This window comes from Oncorhynchus mykiss, chromosome 10 (assembly GCF_057628025.1).
Source record: "Oncorhynchus mykiss isolate SJ-2025 chromosome 10, ASM5762802v1, whole genome shotgun sequence".
NCBI classification, from domain to species: domain Eukaryota; kingdom Metazoa; phylum Chordata; class Actinopteri; order Salmoniformes; family Salmonidae; genus Oncorhynchus; species Oncorhynchus mykiss.
In genome coordinates this window covers 73,991,173-74,016,144 of record NC_143031.1, presented here as the reverse complement: position 1 = coordinate 74,016,144, position 24,972 = coordinate 73,991,173, and the positions used below count along the sequence as shown (strand labels likewise).

Genomic DNA, 24,972 nt, shown 5'->3' with positions numbered 1-24,972 from the left:
CAATAGAGTTATCCCTGATACTTCATGTTGATCATCAGCAGACTGTCAATAGAGTTATCCCTGATACTTCATGTTGATCATCATAATCATCAGCAGACTGTCAATAGAGTTATGCCTGATACTTCATGTTGATCATCATACTCATCAGCAGACTGTCAATAGAGTTATGCCTGATACTTCATGTTGATCATCATACTCATCAGCAGACTGTCAATAGAGTTATTTATGCCTGATACTTCATGTTGATCATCATACTCATCAGCAGACTGTCAATAGAGTTATGCCTGATACTTCATGTTGATCATCATCCTCATCAGCAGACTGTCAATAGAGTTATGCCTGATACTTCATGTTGATCATCATACTCATCAGCAGACTGTCAATAGAGTTATGCCTGATACTTCATGTTGATCATCATACTCATCAGCAGACTGTCAATAGAGTTATCCCTGATACTTCATGTTGATCATCATAATCATCAGCAGACTGTCAATAGAGTTATGCCTGATACTTCATGTTGATCATCATACTCATCAGCAGACTGTCAATAGAGTTATCCCTGATACTTCATGTTGATCATCATACTCATCAGCAGACTGTCAATAGAGTTATGCCTGATACTTCATGTTGATCATCATACTCATCAGCAGACTGTCAATAGAGTTATGCCTGATACTTCATGTTGATCATCATACTCATCAGCAGACTGTCAATAGAGTTATCCCTGATACTTCATGTTGATCATCATAATCATCAGCAGACTGTCAATAGAGTTATGCCTGATACTTCATGTTGATCATCATACTCATCAGCAGACTGTCAATAGAGTTATGCCTGATACTTCATGTTGATCATCATAATCATCAGCAGACTGTCAATAGAGTTATCCCTGATACTTCATGTTGATCATCAGCAGACTGTCAATAGAGTTATGCCTGATACTTCATGTTGATCATCATACTCATCAGCAGACTGTCAATAGAGTTATGCCTGATACTTCATGTTGATCATCATACTCATCAGCAGACTGTCAATAGAGTTATTTATGCCTGATACTTCATGTTGATCATCATACTCATCAGCAGACTGTCAATAGAGTTATGCCTGATACTTCATGTTGATCATCATACTCATCAGCAGACTGTCAATAGAGTTATGCCTGATACTTCATGTTGATCATCATACTCATCAGCAGACTGTCAATAGAGTTATGCCTGATACTTCATGTTGATCATCATAATCATCAGCAGACTGTCAATAGAGTTATGCCTGATACTTCATGTTGATCATCATAATCATCAGCAGACTGTCAATAGAGTTATGCCTGATACTTCATGTTGATCATCATAATCATCAGCAGACTGTCAATAGAGTTATCCCTGATACTTCATGTTGATCATCATACTCATCATTAGACTGTCAATAGAGTTATCCCTGATACTTCATGTTGATCATCATAATCATCATATCTATAAATGCCAGATCAACCATCTCTATCTTTCCCTAAAGCTATCACATATAAAGTGTTAGTAAAACTCTCTTTAATAGTGTTTGCATATAAAGATGTCCACCTGACACAGTCAACTCAATGAGAGGCAGAGTGCTATAACACTATGGGAGTCCCATCACCACACCAGCTGAGCTGTGACCTTCTCCCTAAGAGGGTTAAACACTGTGATACTGCCCCCTTATGGCCACCACACTGTCAATAACCCCTCAGTCATAGAAACAGGCTTCATGTGTCACCTTGATGGGCAGTCCTGGGGCTAGAGGGATACAGTGTCAGCAGGTTTTTCAGCCCCCCACTAACACATCTGAGTCTAATAATCAACTAATCATGGTCTTCAATCTTAGACCTCAGTTTAGACAGGGCTGGAACAAAAACATGCACACACACTGTACTGTCTGAGGTTTTAAACTACTGTTTCAGCCTACGCCTACACCATCACTCTAGCCCTACAATAACCAGCATGGAGCTCAAACTCCATCTGTCTAGCCCTACAATAACCAGCATGGAGCTCAAACACCATCTGTCTAGCCCTACAATAACCAGCATGGAGCTCAAACTCCATCTGTCTAGCCCTACAATAACCAGCATGGAGCTCAAACACCATCTGTCTAGCTCTACAATAACCTGCATGGAGCTCAAACTCCATCTGTCTAGCCCTACAATAACCAGCATGGAGCTCAAACTCCATCTGTCTAGCCCTACAATAACCAGCATGGAGCTCAAACACCATCTGTCTAGCTCTACAATAACCTGCATGGAGCTCAAACTCCATCTGTCTAGCCCTACAATAACCAGCATGGAGCTCAAACTCCATCTGTCTAGCCCTACAATAACCAGCATGGAGCTCAAACACCATCACTCTAGCCCTACAATAACCAGCATGGAGCTCAAACTCCATCTGTCTAGCCCTACAATAACCAGCATGGAGCTCAAACACCATCTGTCTAGCCCTACAATAACCAGCATGGAGCTCAAACTCCATCTGTCTAGCCCTACAATAACCAGAATGGAGCTCAAACACCATCTGTCTAGCTCTACAATAACCAGCATGGAGCTCAAACTTCATCTGTCTAGCCCTACAATAACCTGCATGGAACTCAAACGCCATCTGTCTAGCCCTACAATAACCAGCATGGAGCTCAAACTTCATCTGTCTAGCCCTACAATAACCTGCATGGAACTCAAATTCCATCTGTCTAGCCCTACAATAACCAGCATGGAGCTCAAACGCCATCTGTCTAGCCCTACAATAACCTGCATGGAGCTCAAACTTCATCTGTCTAGCCCTACAATAACCTGCATGGAGCTCAAACTCCATCTGTCTAGCCCTACAATAACCAGCATGGAACTCAAACTCCATCTGTCTAGCCCTACAATAACCAGCATGGAGCTCAAACACCATCTGTCTAGCTCTACAATAACCAGCATGGAGCTCAAACTCAATCTGTCTAGCTCTACAATAACCAGCATGGAGCTCAAACACCATCTGTCTAGTTCTACAATAACCAGCATGGAGCTCAAACTCCATCTGTCTAGCTCTACAATAACCAGCATGGAGCTCAAACACCATCTGTCTAGTTCTACAATAACCAGCATGGAGCTCAAACTCCATCTGTCTACCTCTACAATAACCAGCATGGAGCTCAAACACCATCTGTCTAGCCCTACAATAACCAGCATGGAGCTCAAACACCATCTGTCTAGCTCTACAATAACCAGCATGGAGCTCAAACTCCATCTGTCTAGCCCTACAATAACCAGCATGGAGCTCAAACTCCATCTGTCTAGCCCTACAATAACCTGCATGGAACTCAAACTCCATCTGTCTAGCCCTACAATAACCAGCATGGAGCTCAAACTCAATCTGTCTAGCTCTACAATAACCAGCATGGAGCTCAAACTTCATCTGTCTAGCCCTACAATAACCAGCATGGAGCTCAAACTTCATCTGTCTAGCCCTACAATAACCTGCATGGAACTCAAACTCCATCTGTCTAGCCCTACAATAACCAGCATGGAGCTCAAACTCCATCTGTCTAGCCCTACAATAACCAGCATGGAGCTCAAACTTCATCTGTCTAGCCCTACAATAACCTGCATGGAGCTCAAACTCCATCTGTCTAGCCCTACAATAACCAGCATGGAACTCAAACTCCATCTGTCTAGCCCTACAATAACCAGCATGGAGCTCAAACACCATCTGTCTAGCTCTACAATAACCAGCATGGAGCTCAAACTCAATCTGTCTAGCTCTACAATAACCAGCATGGAGCTCAAACACCATCTGTCTAGTTCTACAATAACCAGCATGGAGCTCAAACTCCATCTGTCTAGCTCTACAATAACCAGCATGGAGCTCAAACTCCATCTGTCTACCTCTACAATAACCAGCATGGAGCTCAAACTCCATCTGTCTACCTCTACAATAACCAGCATGGAGCTCAAACACCATCTGTCTAGCTCTACAATAACCAGCATGGAGCTCAAACTCAATCCGTCTAGTTCTAGAATAACCATCATGGGCTCAACAGACACACTCATATCAAACAATTTACTAATCCAATCTCCAATTACATTGCATTATCCTATTAGTCAACAGCCATTTATTAACAGTGACACTAATCTGCCATTTGGGTTATAAATAATTTCTTGTCATGCATTTTCTGTTTCTAAATTCAATGCATCAGTGTGTGTGTGCATAGGGACACCTGGACAGACAGTGGTGGAACATGCTTGAGTATGAAACGTGTGTGTGTGTGTGTGTGTTAGTGGGTAATTAGCACTCTGTCAGTGTGTCTGCCTCTTCTAATGGCATTGTGGTCGACTTCCCCACACCCTGGGACACACACGACTAGAGACTATCCGTAACACACAGAGTTTCAACGCTTCCTCGAGCATGTCGCACCACTGCCAGTCTGGATGTCCCCATGCATGGCTTGAGCTAACAGGGGGAGCGGTGCCTACTTTCATCCTGTGTTTTCACAGCCTACCACAGCACCCAAACGACAACACCACACCCACACACACAGGGGCATCCTGTGGGTGACTGCTAATCGCTAAATCTCTTTTAACACACCAGGGAGGGGAAACCAAAACATCCTCCCAGTAGGCACGCACACACACACACACACACACACACACACACACACACACACACACACACACACACACACACACACACACACACACACACACACACACACACACACACACACACACACACACACACACACACACACACACACACACACACACACACACACACACACACACACACACAACCCACATGAATAGTCTTCATTCAGAAGCATAAACAACTGTAATTTATGACAATCATCTTGGTTTAGGGAGGAAACTCCTAAAGAGAACCAAAACAAAGGCCATGGAGGTTTATCTGATCTGCCTAAGAGGCGGATGTCACTGGACCAATATATAGACCACTATTATATAACATGTTTGCCAGTAGTATTTCTGTTTACTGGGAGGAGCTTCAGATATATTTACATCATATTCAGCAACATATCGTCACCTTTTACAAAATGTCTCTTGCTTATTTTTTCTCCGTTCTCCTTTCTGGAAGGAAAAAAAAAGAGTCAAGCAGACATTTTGCAGAGTGTGTACCTGAGATCTGCCACGCAGGCTGATAGAGGTTCAGGGCCCAGTCTGTGAGAGAGATGTCAGTCAGTTAGCCACTTAGCATGCAGTGGGATATTATGTGCATCCCAAATGGCACCCTACTCCCTATTTAGTGCACTACTTTTAACCAGTGCGCTATATAGGGAAGGTGGTGCCATTTGGAACATATTTTACAAGTTAGGGGAAAAAAAGTCTCTGGATGGAAGTTGGGCACAGATCTAGGATCAGCTTTTCCTCCACAAGTCATGACTATCATGGGGAGAAACACTAAACTGATCTTGGATCAGTGTCTAGAGGAGACGTTAAGAGGTGCTACTGAAAGGGAGAGATGAGGGGCTGGATGAGAGGAGGAAGAAGACGAGCGGAGAGGGTGTCTTTTAGTTGAGGATGGCGCGTGTGTGTGTGTGTGTGTGTGCGGCTGTGTGTGTGTGTGTGTGTGTGTGTGCGGCTGTGTGTGTGTGTGTGTGTGTGTGGGTGTGTGTGTGTGTGCGGCTGTGTGTGTGTGTTAGATCTGTCATCTGAGTAAATCAAACCCTTTTGAAACGTATTCCCAACCGAACTGAAACCATGTTGGTGTTTGAGGCTACTGTAGTTTGCCAGAATGTAGAGAGTGAGAGTTGGACAGAGAGCCAATCCCTCATCAACTGTACAGTATTAATTACATTCTCCTGACTGCTGCTCCAATGGGCTGGGTCGCAAAAATGCAACCCACTTCATAGGAGGGATTAAGACTGGATTACTGTGTGTGTGTGTGTGTGTGTGTGTGTGTGTGTGTGTGTGTGGGTGGGTGTTGGGGGCAGTAGCTTTTCCACCCAGATCAGCCTTTCAGAGCATTGAGCAGTGTGCAAAAGCTATAGCCAAAATGATGACCCCCTGCACACACACACACACACACAAACACAGCTCAGTGCTGTGAAAGTCTGATCTGGGTGGAAAAGCTACTGCCCCCAACACACACACACCCACACACAGTAATCCAGTCTTAATCCATCCTATGAAGTGGGTTGTATTTTAATTTGCCAGCCCATTGGAGCAGCAGTCAGGAGTGTAATTAATACTGTACAGTTGATGAGGGATTGGCTCTCTGTCCAACTCTCACTCTACATTCTGGCAAACTACAGTAGCCTCAAACACCAACATGGTTTCAGTTCGGTTGGGAATACGTTTCAAAAAGGGTTTGATGTGCCAGAGGCAGTAAACAGTGCCCATCACTTGTGCACACACACACACACACACACACACACACACACACACACACACACACACACACACACACACACACACACACACACACACACACACACACACACACACACACACACACACACACACACACACACACACACACACACAATCCCGCAGTCTTAATCTGGGTGGGATTAAAGATACCCCCTACTGTGCTCAGATGAAACATCAAATCTGGAAAAATGAAAAGTGCGAATCTGACGGCATTAATCTGCAAACTGCATCTGCAGCAGATTTGTCAAATGAGGATTTTGATGCACATTACTTAAAAGATGTGGCGTCAACAGCATTGGATACACCCATGTAAAAGCTTGCTGGGCCACAGGCAGGAGGGCGAGAGTCTGTGCGCTAGCCTGGCCTATAATGGGCTTCACAGAACATCTTTACCGACTGTTATCTCAGTATTAGACGCTATCTCTTTGACAACCTTGAGGTGACTATGGAATATAAGTATGATTAGAAACCGAAGTGTAAGACACATTGTAAATAAACCAAGCCCCCAATAAGGCCGAGAACTTCTCATATACCACCCTGTACCCCACATAGTGTACTGTTTCTGACCAGGGCACTATATCGGGAACAGGGTGTCAGTTGAGATGCAGGCGCAAGTGAACATATCCCCGGTGACACAGCTACAGACTCCTAGAAAATCTAGAAGGACCCCTGGCCCACCTGCAGTCCAGTCAAAGTTCATTAACTGCAATAACTGGGGCCTCGTAGACCGTGTCGCTCGCCTAACGAGGCGACTGAACTCCCAACCCGGCAGTATCCATGGCAACACATGGAGAAATATCGACGTCAGCGGAGGCTGCTGAGGGGAGGACGGCTCATAATAATGGCTGGAACGGAGACAACGGAATGGCATCAACCATGTGTATTTGATGTTTTTGATGCCATTCCACCTATTTGGCACCAGCCGTTACCACAAGCCCGTCCTCCCCAATTAAGGTGCCACCAACCTCCTGTGGTCGGTGTGTGGAGTGAGTGAGAGAACATGGGGTGTCATTAGCACATGTGTGCCTAGCAACACTGAACTGGGGTCCTTATAGTGCTCCACTGATTGGGTCTGCCCAGCAGTATGCCTGTACAGAAATACTGACCTGTTTTAAATTAGCCTACATCCCTAAAAACAGGTTGCCTGGTATAAAAATAACATAGATTTGATATCTGTTCATCACATAAATATGAGACCCAGAAGGCATGGCTGGCTGAATTCATTAGAGAATATAAACATTCCTTTAGAGAATGTATAATCTTATCGCTCCCAAAATACCACTACAACAGACAGATTTCAGAAAGGGAACATCTCTCCCTGGTCCCTCCTTTGGAATATTCTGTCCTCATTCCACCAGATAATTCCCTCATCAGGCGAACGCTGAAAAAACATTGAGATTAGCTCTTGCACGAATGGGCAACCTTGCCGCAGAGCAGGCAGTGACTAAAGCCTGCTGTAACCTACATTTCTCTCGCAGCAGAGAAGTGGGTCTCTAAACCACTAAGATGGAGGCCGCCCTCAGACAGACACGTGCAGCCTGAGCTTGGATACAAAACAACACGTCATATTACGGTTTTACTATTACACACTCCGTTGCACTGCTATTCTAGCCGGTATAGATATAACCATTTAATAACAGAAATAGAACGCAGACAGATGTGGAGTCTAGTTTGAATACAAAAACAACAGGTCAGGCTAAAGTACAGGTTTCAACAGACGAAATGCCAAAGACTAAATAGCAAGAAAAAAACGACTCAGTAAATAGATGTATAACCATTTGAAACAGATAGAGGGAGGAGTCAAGCTTGTGATTGACACAAAACCAGCATGCCAGCCCATAGTACTGCTTCATAATAGATACAATGACACAGAACACAAAGAAAAGGCCTGTCCCAGACCGTCTTAACATAGTGGTTTAATGACCGAACGATGGTCAGGCTACTAGGAGCCAGATGAGGCTGTGTGTCTGGGTACCATGGGAGTCAAGGCCCTCTGGGCTTCACGGTTAGAAGAAGCCCTCTGGGCTTCACGGTTAGAAGAAGCCCTCTGCCTTGCCGGCTATTCACCACCACGCTATGGTGGAGCCACTAGTGTAGAAAACACACACACAAATACACACGCAGACACAGACTCATAGAGAGTGGCATCTAATTTGTAGACATGGCGGCTATACACAACAGTGAGAGAACCCCCTGGTAAAGAAGGACTGCAAGGCAACAATGGCTGCCGCGGCACGGGGGTAGAAATAGGGAACGTGGGAGATAAGACAACGGAGGAGGGGTACGATGGATGGAGTGATCAGGTGTGTGTGTGTGTGTGTCTCAGACCTGCATGGAACACCACAGTGGTCTTCTTGCATCCCGAGAGGAGTTGGAGATTCCGGAACAATCCTTTGGCTGTCAACTTCACATGGAAGTTAGACAGAGAGAGTCTAGGAGACCATAACATGTCTCTGGTGAGAGATTCCTCTAGTATAGAAGTAAAGAAAAAAGGAGGGAACACCTCCAGACTAGGTTGGTCTCTAGGTAGATACTCCTCCAGACTAGGTTGGTCTCTAGGTAGATACTCCTCCAGACTAGGTTGGTCTCTAGGGTAGATACTCCTCCAGACTTGGTTAGTCTCTAGGTAGATACTCCTCCAGACTTGGTTAGTCTCTAGGTAGATACTCCTCCAGACTTAGTTAGTCTCTAGGTAGATACTCCTCCAGACTTGGTTAGTCTCTAGGTAGATACTCCTCCAGACTTGGTTAGTCTCTAGGTAGATACTCCTCCAGACTAGGTTAGTCTCTAGGGTAGATACTCCTCCAGACTAGGTTGGTCTCTAGGTAGATACTCCTCCAGACTAGGTTAGTCTCTAGGGTAGATACTCCTCCAGACTAGGTTGGTCTCTAGGGTAGATACTCCTCCAGACTAGGTTAGTCTCTAGGTAGATACTCCTCCAGACTAGGTTGGTCTCTAGGGTAGATACTCCTCCAGACTAGGTTGGTATCTAGGGTAGATACTCCTCCAGACTAGGTTGGTCTCTAGGGTAGATACTCCTCCAGACTAGGTTGGTCTCTAGGGTAGATACTCCTCCAGACTAGGTTAGTCTCTAGGTAGATACTCCTCCAGACTAGGTTGGTCTCTAGGGTAGATACTCCTCCAGACTAGGTTGGTCTCTAGGGTAGATACTCCTCCAGACTAGGTTGGTCTCTAGGGTAGATACTCCTCCAGACTAGGTTAGTCTCTAGGTAGATACTCCTCCAGACTAGGTTGGTCTCTAGGGTAGATACTCCTCCAGACTAGGTTGGTCTCTAGGGTAGATACTCCTCCAGACTAGGTTGGTCTCTAGGTAGATACTCCTCCAGACTAGGTTGGTCTCTAGGTAGATAATCCTCCAAGGAGGGAACAAGAGAAAAAGACTCCCAACAAAAACAAGTCCAAAAGAGCAGCTACACCACTCTCAGATAGAGGGAGAGAGAGAGCTGCACCACTCCCAGATAGAGGGAGAGAGAGAGCTACACCACTCCCAGATAGAGGGAGAGCTACACCACTCCCAGATAGAGGGAGAGGGAGAGCTACACCACTCCCAGATAGAGGGAGTGAGAGAGCTACACCACTCCCATATAGAGGGGGGGAGAGAGCTACACCACTCCCAGATAGAGGGAGAGAGAGAGCTACACCACTCCCAGATAGAGGGGGAGAGAGAGCTACACCACTCCCAGATAGAGGGAGAGAGAGAGCTACACCACTCCCAGATAGAGGGAGAGGGAGAGCTACACCACTCCCAGATAGAGGGAGAGGGAGAGCTACACCACTCCCAGATAGAGGGAGAGGGAGAGCTACACCACTCCCAGATAGCGAGAGAGAGCTACAGGAGCTGTGAATGAGTGCGGGAGCGTAGGGGGAAAAAATTACACTCGAGCTGTACCCCCAGCCAATGGAAAACAAGAGAAAATGGCGCCAAAAATAGCATTGTTTTTCTGCCACCTGCAGTAGAGGCAGTAACAGTATGGAGAGATAGTCCAGGTCTAGTCTGTAGTAGAATCCTCAGAGAGAAAGGAACAAATGTAGGCAGAAACACTGACGATGATGATCTCTTCTTCAGAGGATCAGCGGTAGTATGCAATGTCCCCTAGTGATGCCTCACACACACACAGCCGCGCACACAGACACACACACTGCAACAAACACACAATGCAGCATTTGGGACCAATAGGCGTTAGAGGTTCTCTTTCACACAAACACACGGTTAGACAAAGCTCAGCCTCGGCATCTCTGTGTATCTCACATTGGTTCTTTCGATAGTACTGTGAAGAAAACACACAGAGAGATGCTGCTAGGGATGGAGGGAGGGAGGGAGGGAGGGAGGGAGGGAGGGAGGGAGGAGTGTGCGCAGAGCGGCAAGTGGGAGGGACATGAGAATAACATCTCGCTCTCCTTCACTCCCAGGGTGAACATGTGAGGGGGAGGATGGACGGATGGATGGAGGGAAGGAAAGGAGAAGAGAAGGTGGGAGGATGCAGATGGTTCATACCGAGGTTCCAACTGATGGGAGAGCAGAGATAAAGGAGAGAAGAAAAATGTGGATGCTTGAAAGCAGGAGGCCCCACCCCTCTCCCATCACTCCTCTCTCTCCACCCCTCTCTCTCTCTTTCTATTCCTTCTATCTCCATCTCTCCCTCTGTGGCAGGTGCTGTGTTAAGCCTATTCACTGGGAGGGTGGAGTCTTTGAAAGGGATGCATTTGTCACACATAAAACAAACACACACGCCTCAGAATATTGATGAGTGACACTGTTCTACAGGGTGGCTGTACAGGCAGCCTGTGAATGGCTGTCCAATTCCTTCCTTCAGCTGCTCTTTTCACTGTCTGGAGAATCAGCATGGAATACACACCACAGGGGGTATATGGCTGATGAGGCACAGATAAACACTGGACCATAGAGATGGCTGGGATTCAATGCGACTGACATTCTGTTGGGGGTTTATTAATTTAATTAATGCTAATAGATATTGATGTCCCAACAACACCTAATCAATAATGACAAGATACGCATTGGAGCACATTGGAGGGTGTGGTAGTGAATGATCAAATGTGAATCAGGGGGTGTCAGTCACATGATGGCACTTCCTACTCTTCCCCCTGTTATGATTTGGAGGGGAAGGTTAGTGTTAGGACATAGACAAACACACTCTCCAGGATACACTTCCACACTCCACCACCAGAGGGCAGCAACCAGGTCTAGGTGCTGAGCCAAGGCTTGATAAGCACATCAGGTACTGACAATTAAGGTGATGTCACAGTGGCAGCTTGGGGAACCAACTCGTTTTGTTCGAGGGCTTTCGTTAGTTTTTTGAGTCTTTAGTTTGGGAAGGCCTTTTCTTTTTTGTACATATTTAAGTTTCAGCACCATCTGAAGAAATAATCATTTGCTTGGACTGGCCGACCCAGACGTCAAGAGAGACAGAGCTGGCCCTGGACCAAGGTAAGGTTGCTCTCTCCCTGGGCACAGTACATTCAACATTGAGGTGCATATGCTGATTTCTCACAAATGCACACATTCATTCAGGTTACAGACCATGTAACTATGAAACTAAGACCCCTAGACATAATGAGTCAGGTTACAGACCATGTAACTATGTAACTAAGACCCCTAGACATAATGAGTCAGGTTACAGACCATGCAACTATGTAACTAAGACCCCTAGACATAATGAGTCAGGTTACAGACCATGTAACTATGTAACTAAGACCCCTAGACATAATGAGTCAGGTTACAGACCATGTAACTATGTAACTAAGACCCCTAGACATATTGAGTCAGGTTACAGACCATGTAACTATGTAACTAAGACCCCTAGACATAATGAGTCAGGTTACAGACCATGTAACTATGTAACTAAGACCCCTAGACATAATGAGTCAGGTTACAGACCATGTAACTAAGACCCCTAGACATAATGAGTCAGGTTACAGACCATGTAACGAGGCCAAAGACCCCTAGACTTAACCAACGCAACAATATTAGTAGGCTAGTTAATGGGTTTGTAACACCCCTCTCTCCTCCACATCCCCCTCTCCTCTCCTCCGAGGCAGCCGTGGTTTACAGGGACAAGGTCACTCCAGAGAGAAATCTGTGTGAATGAGTGAGTGAGTGAGAGATGGAAAGAGAGAGAGAGAGACGGCAGTTGGGTATGGCCATACCCGAGCTCAACACCAACAATTTAAAATTGGTACTAAAATCCATCCAATCCATCCTTTTAAAAGGCCAATTCGGTCTCAGGGCCACCGGAACATCTGTTGCAAGTCGGCATTTCGTTTTCAAATCAGGTGTGGCAGCGCCACTTTTGATTTATACTGAACAAAAATATAAACGCGTGGTAACACATGGTCTGCTGTTTTTAGTCCGGTTGGATGTACTGCCATATTATCTAAAACGACGTTGGAGGAGGCTCATGGTAGAGAAATTAACATTCAATTATCTGCTCTGGTGGACATTCCTGCAGTCAGCATGCCGATTGTATGCTCCCTCAAAACTTGAGACATCTGTGGCATTGGGTTGTGTGACAAAACTGCACATTTTAGAGTGGCCTTTTATTGTCCCCGGCACAAGGTGCACCTGTGTAATGATCATGCTTTTTAAAATAATCTTCCTGATATGCCACAACTGTCAGGTGGATGGATTATCTTGGCAAAGGAGAAATGCTCACAAACAGGGACGTAAAACACATTTGTGCCAAAAAATTGGAGAGAAATAAGCTTTGCTTTTGTGCATATGGAACATTTCAGCTCATGGGACCAAAACAACATGTTGCATTTATATGTTTGTCGGTAGAGTTTAATAGCAAAGTGCTGTTTTTTTAGACCCATTTGCCTCATGATTTGTCGAACTCAACACACAGAATGGCTTTGTCCTTCATATCGGAGTTCAGCTACAGCGCTTTGCGTGTCTCAACCAATCAGATTCACAGAAATCGCAGGTCGCACGGGCCGAGCACAGCGCACAAAGCTCAAGGGGCTCTCTCTACTTTCCTCTGGTATTTAGCAAGCGTGATAACCCATCACTTCCCACACAAGCAAAAACTCTTACATAAATGTAGCAGCCTAAACACCAGCCATCTGACATGCTGTATTGCATGGAAATCAGACTATTTTTCAGTCTGATCAACTGTAGACTAGGCTACTAACAATAACAGCTGCGTCGTGTAGCCTACTATGCACCCTGTTCCTCTGGCCAGGGTAGACGAAGCGGTAACATTGTGTATTTATAGCCCATTTGTTCGTGAGGAAATGTGAATGGGATAAAATTTGGTTTATATTCAAATTTGGTCTGACTAGGCTCTCTAGACCTTTTCCAATCCAAAATGATTAAGTGGAATGAATCAATAAACACAGTAGTTGACACTCAGACCGGTTTGTAATTAGGCCTACAGTTGCATAGCGCAGACAGACTATACGCAACCTGCATAAAGCAAGCTCAGCCCTGTGAGTTTTATTGTCCAATCATGTTGCTTCTCTGTGTCGGTGTATAGGAAACCAACATAGTTCTGCTTTTAAATATAATTCATATTAACAAGTACAAAGTTGTTGAAGTTTGACAGGGTTTATCCTCCTCCTCGAGGCCAGGAGATTTCCAGGAATGTTTTAAAACCCTGTGACCTGATTAGAAATACTCTGGTCCCATATGAATCCTTTTTACAACATATTAATCACTTCAACCTGTAAAAGGTCCAGAGTTTTACCTGGTTAGGCTACCAGATCAGGAACGACTACGTACCACACCACTCTGGGACCTGCCACCTCTGAGAGGTCTGACTTTAGGACCATGCAGACGCCTCGGAGCGGAAGGGAAGGCAGTAAATAAGCTCTTTGTCACTTTGCCATAACCTAAGTTTCACTAAAATGACACCCCTGAAATGCATGGTCCTGTATCCAACAATGTGACAGAACTAACAAAAACAATATTTTAGTTTGACAAATGAGACTCGAAGAATCTCCAAGTGGTCACTTCACGTAAGAGCCCCACTTGAGAAATATGTCCTGAGCTACAAGGCAAGACAACTCAAGTACAACTCAGGCATGAAGTATAAATAGTCCCATAGCAGGGCTGCACTGATCCAATATCTAAACTTAGGCAGGGGGCAACAAACTGAATAAAGTCTGTCTTATAAAAGAAAACTGAAAACAGGCATCTTGCCAGACAGCTTCAACAGCCATTGTAACCACTGTCCTGTAAAGCCATTGTTTTGTGTGTGTCTGTGTGTGTGTGTGTGTGTGTGTGTGTGTGTGTGTGTGTGTGTGTGTGTGTGTGTGTGTGTGTGTGTGTGTGTGTGTGTGTCTGTGTGCGTGTGTGTGTGTGTGCGTGTGTGTGTGTGTGTGTGTGTGTGTGTGCGCGCGCGTGGTATGCCGAAGGGGGTGACAGCATGTCTGCAACTGGTGGCTCCCCACAAACCCCCAATGGGAGTTCCTGACGCAACCGCAGCAGAGAGGCAGCCAGGCGCCGAGGCCTAGCCCAATCAAGACCAACCCAGGCTGGGGGAGGGGACTAACCACAGACCCATGCTTGACCAGGCCTCCAGGAACACATCCATAATTCAAAGCCTCTGTGAGATGGCCTAAATATGTTAACTAAAAGCACTGTACTTTCTGCTTTTTTAAAGACTGATTTGGGATCAGCAATCGCAAACCCAAATCTAACCTCAACTCTTATGAGCTGAGCAACAAAAACTAATCTGAGACCTGTTGATAGGAGCACGTTCGGACCACATGTCCTTAGTAGTGGTATTATTGCCAACTGCCAACAGTACAGATCGCAGGACAAATGGCCCTAGTGTCAACACATTACATTGGACTCAAACGACTGCCCTATTCTCCTCCTGACTCACCACACGGTGCCAACCTGCCAGTTAAAACAGATGGGAATCGCCACCGTAGAGCACATGTCCACAACAATGCAGTCAAAGGTAAGAAGTATTTGTAGCGACGCCAGGGCACTGCTGACGTGGCCGGCCGGCATCTGTGACAAGCCTGGTTACAACAGCGCTGTTTAACCATGCACACACACAGGGTGTGTGTGTGACAGAGGCAACAGTTTAGCCTAGTTTCACTCCAAGTGATTTCCATCAGTCCCCTGTATCCCTTTAATGACAGGAAGGGTTCGGGACACCATTCTTTGTGTGTTTGTTTACCCTTGTCACGAGCTTGTGAGCTCCGAGCTAGTCAGCCAGAACGCACAACCCAAACGCTCCTAATGACCCACACACACATGGGAATGCTTTCCAAATCGCTAACACGTTTTTACATTCTTCTATTTATAATTTTCTCCCTCTTATCTCCCCAATTAGGCTACAGAAGTCCATAAATGTGTTTTAAATAGAAAACCTTTGAACTAAACACAGTGACTTAAAACCAGTGGTGGAAAAAGTATCCAATTCTTGATTAAAAGTAAATATACCTTAATAGAAAATGTGAAAGTCACCCAGTAAAATACTACTTGAGTAAAAGTCTAAATGTATTTGGTTTTAAATATACTTAAGAATCAAATGTAAATGTAATTGCTCAAATGTACTTAAGTATCAAAAGTAAAAGTTTTCTATTTTTCTTTTAAAGGATAGCCAGGGGCACACTCCAACACTCAGACACAATTTACAAACAAAGCATGTGTGTTTAGTGAATCTGCCAGATCAGGTATTAGGGATGGCCAGGGATGTTCTCTTGATAAGTGTGTGAATTGGACTATTTTCCTGTCAAAATGTAACAAAGTACTTCTGGGTGTCAGGGAAACTGCATGGAGTAAAAAGTACATTATTTTCTTTAGAAATGTAGTGAAGTAAAAGTAATAGTTTTCAAAAATGTTAACCATAAATTACAGGTACCAAAAACATTCTTATGTAATACTCGAACGTTTTTTTTAACTTAAAAGTACTTCACACCACTGCTTCAGTGAAATGAAATGAGGTGAAAAGTTAGTTCATAGTTATAGAAACCCTTTTGGATTATACAGTATATTGATCTAGAATTATTCAGTCAGCCATCTGTGATGTAACAACATTGCAACACTTTTGACAACACTGGTCAAGGGAAGTGCACTGATACAACGTGCAAGTGATATCGTCCTACGTCATACTTCCTGTTCCTGTCCCCTAATCTTTTGAATGTGCTTGCTTGATTATATCATCAAATTCATGAAAACTAGGTCATTTAAGATATATACAGGACCAGTCAAAAGTTTGGAAACACCTACTCATTCCAGGGTTTTTCTTTATTTTGACCATTTTATCCAATATAGAATAATAGTGAAGACATCAAAACTATGAAATAACACATATGGAATCATGTAGTTACCAAACAAGTGTTAAAAAAAACTCTTAAGGATCCATCCCTTTTTTTCCCCAATTTGCCCCTAAAATGACACACCCAAATCTAACAGCTTGTAGCTCAGGACCTGAAGCAAGCATTTTCTTGATACCATTTGAAAGGAAACACTCTGAAGTTTGTGGAAATGTGAAATGAACGTAGAAGAACAACGCCCTAGATCTGGTAAAAGATCATACAAAGAAAAAAAACATGCGTTGAATTTTTCATATTTGAAATGCAAGAAAAAGGCCATAATGTATTATTCCAGCCCAGGTTTAATTCAGACTTTGGCCACTAGGTGGCAGCAGTGTATGTGCAAAGTTTTAGACTGATCCAATGAACCATTGCATATCTGTTCAAGACTGCCCAAATGGTTCATTAATACATTTAAGTTCATAATTGTGAACTCTCCTCAAACAATAGCGTGGTTTTCTTTCACTGTAATAGCTACTGTAAATTGGACAGTGCAGTTAGATTAACAAGAATTTAAAGCTTTCTGCCCATATCAGATATGTCTGTCCTGGGAAATGTTCATGTAACTTATAAACTCATGCTAATCACCTTAGCCTACGTTAGCTTAACCATCCCGTGGGGGATACACCGATCCTGTAGAGTTTAAACAAAAATATATATATTCTATACTTGAGATTCTTCAAAGTAGCCACCCTTTGCCTTGTTGACAGCTTTGCACATGCTTGGCATTCTCTCAACCAGCTTCATGAGGTAGTCACCTGGAATGCATTTCAATTAACAGGTGTACCTTGTTAAAAGTTAATTTGTAGAATTTCTTTCCTTCTTAATCCATTTGAGCCAATCAGCTGTGTGGTGACAAGGTAGAGGTGGTATACAGAAGACAGCCCTGTTTGGTAAAAGACCAAGTCCGTATTATGGGAAGAACAGCTCAGATAAGCAAAGAGAAAGACAGTCCATCATTACTTTAAGACATGAAGGTCAGTCAATGCGGAAAATGTCAAGAACTTTGACATTTTCTTCAAGTGCAGTCGCAAAAACCATCAAGCGCTATGATGAAACTGGCTCTCATGAGGACCGCCACAGGAAAGGAAGAGCCAGAGTTACCTCTGCTGCAGAGGATAAGTTCATTAGAGTTACCAGCCTCTGAAATTGCAGCCCAAATAAATGCTTCACAGAGTTCAAGTAACAGACACATCTCAACATCAACTGTTCAGAGGAGACTGTGTGAGTCAGGCCTTCATGATCAAATTGCCAGAAAGAAACCACTACTAAAGGACACCAATAATAAGAAGAGACTTGCTTGGACCGAGAAACATGAGCAATGGACATTAGACTGGTAGAAATCTGTCCTTTGGTCTGATGAGTCCAAATGGGAGATTTTTGGTTCCAACTGCCATGTCTTTCTGAGATGCAGAGTAGGTGAACGGATGATCTCTGCATGTGTGGTTCCCACCATGAAGCATGAAGGAGGAGGTGTGATGGTGCTTTGCTGGTGACACTGTGATTTATTTAGAATTCAAGGCACACAACCAGCGTGGCTACCACAGCATTCTGCAGCGATACACCATCCCATCTGTTTGCACTTAGTGGGACTATCATTTGTTTTTCAACAGGACAATGACCCAACACACCTCCAGGCTGTGTAAGGGCTATTTGACCAAGAAGGAGAGTGATGGAGTGCTGCATCAGATGACCTGGCCTCCATAATCATCCAACCTCAAACTAATTGAGATGGTTAGGGATGAGTTAGACCACAGAGTGAAGGAAAAGCCAACAAGTGCTCAACATGTGGAAACTCCTTCAAAACTATTGCAAAAGCATTCCAGGTGAAGCCGGTTGAGAGAATGCCAAGAGTGTGCAAAGCTGTCATCAAGGCATAGTGAGGCTACTTTGAAGAATCTCAAATACATTTGTTTAAAAAAATGTTGGTTACTACAAGATTCCATGTGTAATTTCGTCGTTTTGATGTCTTCATTTTTATTCTACAATGTAGAAAATAGTACAAATAAAGAAAAACCCTTGAATGAGTAGGTGTGTCCAAACTTTTGACCGGTACTGTATATACAATAATAGCTGTGTTTGTGGATGAATTTACTTCTGCCAGATGCCTGTAATAAAGTTTTTGCACTGAAGAACACTGCGCTCCATTTTTGCCCAATGAAGACCATTTTAAAAACTTACAAAACTTCAAAAACTAAAGTAAAAAAACTTCAAGGCCACTTCCTGGAAAATGACTCGTCACTTTCATACTGTATATTGAGGCCATTCGGACACAAACATTTTTCTAAATAAGCTGTCGTGGATCCTTCTGATATTTAAGGAAAATGCATGGCTGAAAAGCATAACCGTTGAGACCGGGAATTTTCCAAGTCTAGTTTTACACAAATCCAGTGTGTGATGACGCTGGAGCGCTACCATGGTAACTGGGGGCCTACACTCTCCTGTGGTGTGGGTGCTAAAGTATCACTGGTTTGTGGAGGTTTGCTCACAATTCAACAATAACCCATGACACCTGTATGGGTGAGAATCATATTGCCCTCAAGTCTCTTTTTCAGAGACAGTATAATAAATTATAAACTGGGTGGTTCGAGCCCTGAATGCTGATTGGCTGACAGCCGTTGTATATAAGACCGTATACAACGGATATGATAAAACAGTTATTTTTACTGTTCTAATTACGTTGGTAACCCGTTTAGAACAGCAATAAGGCACATCAGGGGTTTGTGATATATGGCCAACATACCACGGCAAAGGGCGGTGTCCAGGCACTCCACCGTGGTATATTGGCCATATACAACACCCCCTCGGGCCTTATTGTTTAAATATACTTCAAGATCCTTGGTTCTAGTGCCTTCTAAGCAACCCTAACTATTATGTAGAAAAACACTAAACACTAGCAGACTGACCCAGGCACAAAACCCAAACCCAACACCCAAACGTTCAAACAGAACTCTTACCTGTGGCAGCAGCTGCGGGGCGGTTGAATCTGGCCGAGCCGGCCCTCTGAAGGGGGTTCTGGGCCTGCTTGCCTGCTACCTGGCTGGTCACCACTGGAGTCTTCAGCCCTGTGGTAGAGAAATAGTGAAATATCATGTCAACAGACAGACTAAACCTACCTGCAGCCTTGTAGCAGAGACTACCAGGTTATAGGGCTAGTGTGGTTTTATGAAGGAGTATCTGTGTAGTAATGGAGCTTGGGTCTTAAAGGAGAGCGCAGAGATTTAGCCCCTGTGTCCACCTCCTACTACAGGGTACAAGCCCCTGTGTCCACCTACCACCACAGGGTACAAGCCCCTGTGTCCACCTACCACTACAGGGTACAAGCCCCTGTGTCCACCTCCTACTACAGGGTACAAGCCCCTGTGTCCACCTACCACTACAGGGTACAAGCCCCTGTGTCCACCTACCACTACAGGGTACAAGCCCCTGTGTCCACCTGCCACTACAGGGTACAAGCCCCTGTGTCCACCTACCACTACAGGGTACAAGCCCCTGTGTCCACCTACCACTACAGGGTACAAGCCCCTGTGTCCACCTACCACAACAGGGTACAAGCCCCTGTGTCCACCTACCACAGGGTACAAGGCCCTGTGTCCACCTACCACAGGGTACAAGGCCCTGTGTCCACCTACCACAGGGTACAAGGCCCTGTGTCCACCTACCACAGGGTACAAGGCCCTGTGTCCACCTACCACAGGGTACAAGGCCCTGTGTCCACCTACCACAGGGTACAAGGTCCTGTGTCCACCTACCACAGGGTACAAGCCCCTGTGTCCACCTACCACAGGGTACAAGGCCCTGTGTCCACCTACCACAGGGTACAAGCCCTTGTGTCCACCTACCACAGGGTACAAGCCCCTGTGTCCACCTACCACAGGGTACAAGCCCCTGTGTCCACCTACCACAGGGTACAAGCCCCTGTGTCCACCTACCACAGGGTACAAGCCCCTGTGTCCACCTACCACAGGGTACAAGCCCCTGTGTCCACCTACCACAGGGTACAAGCCCCTGTGTCCACCTACCACAGGGTACAAGCCCCTGTGTCCACCTACCACAGGGTACAAGCCCCTGTGTCCACCTACCACAGGGTACAAGCCCCTGTGTCCACCTACCACAGGGTACAAGCCCCTGTGTCCACCTACCACAGGGTCAAGCTGAGGGTGGATAAATAAACACCTCATAATCACCTGGGCCCAGCTTTTCAAAAAGTTATCTGGATTTCCTCTATTGGATAGGATTAAATCCATAGAAATATATTTAATAGAACTGAAGAATCATTGACTTGAATGAGGACTCCCGTTCTATTAATTCTATTTATATGCATTCAATCCTATCCGATTGAGGATATCCAGATCGAAAACTGGGCCCTACTCAATGGGAATCGGAGGATGATGGGTCATTTGAGCCACAGGGTTGGAAAACGATTATGTTAAAACATAATTTTAGAAATGAGATAGTTAGATAATCACAAATCAGCTAGTCTGTTGATATGCAGGTAGCCTAGTGGTTAGAGCGTTGGGCCAGTAACCGAAAGGTTGCTGGGTTGAATCCCCGAGCTGACAAGGTCAAAATCTGTCGTTCTGCCCCTGAGCAAGGCAGTTAACCCGCTGTTCCCCGGGGGCCGAAAGACGTGGTTGTCAATTATGGCAGTCCCCCGCACCTCTCTGATTCAGAGGGGTTGGGTTAAATGCAGAAGACACATTTCAGTTGAAGGCATTCAGTTGTACAACTGACTAGGTACTCCCCTTTATATGGTTTGGTATTTTACAATATAGTGGGACACAAGGAATAGATATTTGTGGGAATGGAGTGTTCTACCTCGGCGGTGAGTCATTGCAGTGTGTGTGTGAGAGAAAGAGAGTGTGTGTGTCCTCATAAGTTATAGTTGAATTAAGAAATTTGAAACCAATGAGAAAAATCAGACTGACCTAGATACAATGGAATAAAAAATATTGGTACTCATATGTTAACACTTCAACCAAGCAGAAATCCACAGGGGAAAAAAATCAACTAACATACCGACTACTGTATCCATTAACTGTCAGTGGTCACTGCTGCCATGGCAACATGACGTCGCTACAGCAGATGTACTGTACTCCATCTACCCCAAGCTAATATTACTCATATCCTGTGGGCACTTCCAGGGACCACAGAAATAAACAGAGATTCTATCTAACCAATATAAGGGAGCGCTATATTCATTGACACACATTATAGTGGAGATAAAGTGTATAAATGAACCAATCATCATTCAGGATTAGACCCACACGTTGTGTAATCATTGACACACACAGGGACTGAGGTTGGTTGGTAATACAATCCTGGTTCGGTAATATTCCAATCTATGTGGTTCTGTTGGAACAACACCTTGGGTCTAATCAGAAAGCAACCCATTTCAACACAAATATGTCCATGTTTTAGATAAAATATATTCAAGTCAAGGAGAGGGTGTGGTGTGCAAATCAAAAGCACCAGAGGAGACATCCCCATCTGGGTGAAATGAAACTAGTCCATCTGATCCTGATCAGAGAAACACATCACAGAGAGGGAAACTGACTCATTAGTGAAACTGGCTAGTGGTGGTGAGCATGTTTAGACACGTCTGTTAAAATGCTAACTATGCTTAGACCATCAGACTTAAAGGGATAGGTTTCAAAATCAAAAGGTTAGTGAGTGAAAGTAAGCATACAGCAAGGATACGTGAAAGTATTGTGTGTGTGTGTGTGTGTGTGTGTGTGTGTGTGTTCACCTGTTGCAGTGCTTCTCCCTGGTAGTGAGGGGGCTCTGGTTCGGAACCCCAGTGGCCTGGTAGTGGTGGGGGCCTTAATCGACCCCTGGGTTCCCACTGGAGCTGTAGGCTGGCTGGGCCTCTCATCTGGCTTACAGCCCCCCACCACTGGAGCTGGGACTAGGACAGAGAAAGACAGGGATGATGACAGTAAATACTAGAATTAACTAATACAAATATAGTCTATTAACCACTTGGAAATAGACTGAAACTCATTCAAACCTCACTCAACTACATTGGGTTTAGTTTGAGTTGTTCAATAGTGAAAGATGATTGGCTCGCACGTGTAACTCCAGCACACACAACATTCTATGATAGAATCGTGTTATTTGACGGGTTTCTTTTTAGACACGGAAAGACCCAAACGGCGTTCCATACGTCAATACTGATAGATGATAGTTCTACTGTATCAAAACTGCAATGGTCTCCGTTGTGAATAAGTCTGTGTGGGCAGATAGAGAACCTCTCACAGCCCAAACGTAAGAAAGAAGAAACGCTGTTTACATGGCATAATTCCCCTCATTAAGCTAAACGCACATAACGCCGATTACCTACCAAAAAAGGGGAATAATCTCTGGTCCTAATTATCTACATGATTACAATCATCAGACTACTGATTACAAGTGTCTCAAAACGCTGCATAAACAACATCATCTGCATTAGAGACAGCCGTCTGCAACACAATTAGAGCATCGGGAAACCAGTATGTTGATGTGGTTAAGGCACAATGGTAGATTGATTTGCGTGATCACTGTGTGTGTGTGTGATTAGTTCCTCTGTAAACAGAGGCGGCGCATCGCCATAGCAACAGTATCTTGGTCGTCATCCGATCACCATGACAACCTGCTCATCCAACAGTAGCCATAGGTCTTCTACCTTCGGTGCTGAGTCATTGCAGTGTGAGTGTGAGAGCGAGAGAGAGAGAGAGCGTGTGAAAGTGTGGAGAGAGAGCGAGTGTGATAAGAGTGAGAGAGTGCATGAGAGCGATAGAGAGGAGAGCGATGGAGAGGAGAGCGAGAAGAGCGAGAAGGAATTAAGGCATTTCTTTTTTCTCTACTGTTCTGTCACTAAAGGAATTCCTACAGCAGGTCTCATCCATGTCTTCATCTCTCTTGAACATCCCCCTTTCCCCTCCTCCCCCACCCCCCTCTTCTTTCTCTTCAACAGAGTGGTGGCTGTACTGTAGTGAACAAAGACAACCATTGACCCCCTATCCCCATTTAGACCAAGTCACACAGGGAGGTCATGTGATGCTGTTGATAGTATTGTTCAGACGTATCACATTAAACCAATAGAATACTGGGCTATCACATGAAACTATTAGATAGTAATAAAAACCTCACTCTCAAACTCAACTCTACACGTTCAACATGTTGTGTGTTCATTTCAATATAGATTTCCTGATAAACTGAGACACGGCAACTATACATTATCCAGTGTTGAGTGGTTCAGTGTAGCAAGCCAACACTGTGGGGGAGCTGATTATCACCTCTAGGGACATTAAATCAGTCCTGACAGCAGACTACAGCAGGTCTGTACAATAAGCATGTAGACTTTCTGGAAACTAACATTTACTCCCTGAAATGAGTTAAATAAATGTGTGTGAGTAAGAGTCAGTCCTCACCCTTCTCCACTCACACCTCCATCGTCCTCAACACACAACCACCACCCTCCTCCACCTCTCCAGCAGCTACAGTAGATAGAGAGAGGAGGACCAGATGTAATCCAGAGGTTTATGATGCCGTCCAGACAAAGCCCCCTGGATATGTGGGTCAGGAGAGTACCCTGTCCGCCTCTCTGATCACACACACACAGAGCCTGGGCAGATGTGAACTCTGACCTCGATAGAGAAAGCAGGAATGCCACTGCAATGAGGGGCCAGATTCACATGGACATTCTCTTCAGAGTCAAATGGCAGGGGAGACTCATGGAATTGTCACGGGAGGTCAGAAGAGAGAGAGTGTGTGTGTGTGTGTGTGTGTGTGTCTGAGAGAGCTAGTGGCAAGAGGAGGATGTGAATCACCAGCAACAGGAAGACCACACCAATGAAAAACACTGCTTGCACACTGAGTGTGTTGTGTGAAGACCTTCTGTGGTGCCGCAATGTAGGAAGAATAACTCAATACGCACACACATCTCACACAGTCTCACACACACACACACACACACACAGTCAGTCAGTCTCACGTTTGCTGAGGGCTGCTGAAGATCCGTTACTCTCGCTGGCGGCGCTGCCCAGAGAAGAGGAGCTAAGGCTTGTGGGTAGGTTCTTCACGGGCAGTTTGGACGCGGCGGCGATAGCAGCCGAAGGGCGAGCAGCACCTAACCCCTGGTTGACGGATGGCTTTGGGTTAGAGGTCACCACAGTAGGCCCAGGCAATCCAGAGGGTCTGTCTGTGACACGTGGCTTGGGGATACCTGGGAAATGTAGGAAAGGACCAACAGGGTTCATCAGTTCAGGTATTGGGAGAAGTATTCACGTCTGTAT

The 24,972-nt window shown here is 44.9% G+C and overlaps 1 protein-coding gene across 3 annotated transcripts in view; it reads right to left on the bottom strand.

The window, feature by feature from the left end:
• Positions 1–24,972, bottom strand: part of LOC110497292 (uncharacterized) — an 86,607-nt gene that overhangs the window by 23,404 nt on the left and 38,231 nt on the right. For all 3 annotated transcript variants that reach the window (XM_090187859.1, XM_090187858.1, XM_090187857.1), the window contains 3 exons: positions 24,672–24,902; positions 22,446–22,604; positions 19,654–19,761 (listed from right to left, as the gene is read on the bottom strand). In XM_090187859.1, coding sequence (XP_090043985.1) covers positions 19,654–19,761; positions 22,446–22,604; positions 24,672–24,902 — 498 coding nt within the window. The remainder of the gene's footprint in view (positions 1–19,653; positions 19,762–22,445; positions 22,605–24,671; positions 24,903–24,972) is intronic.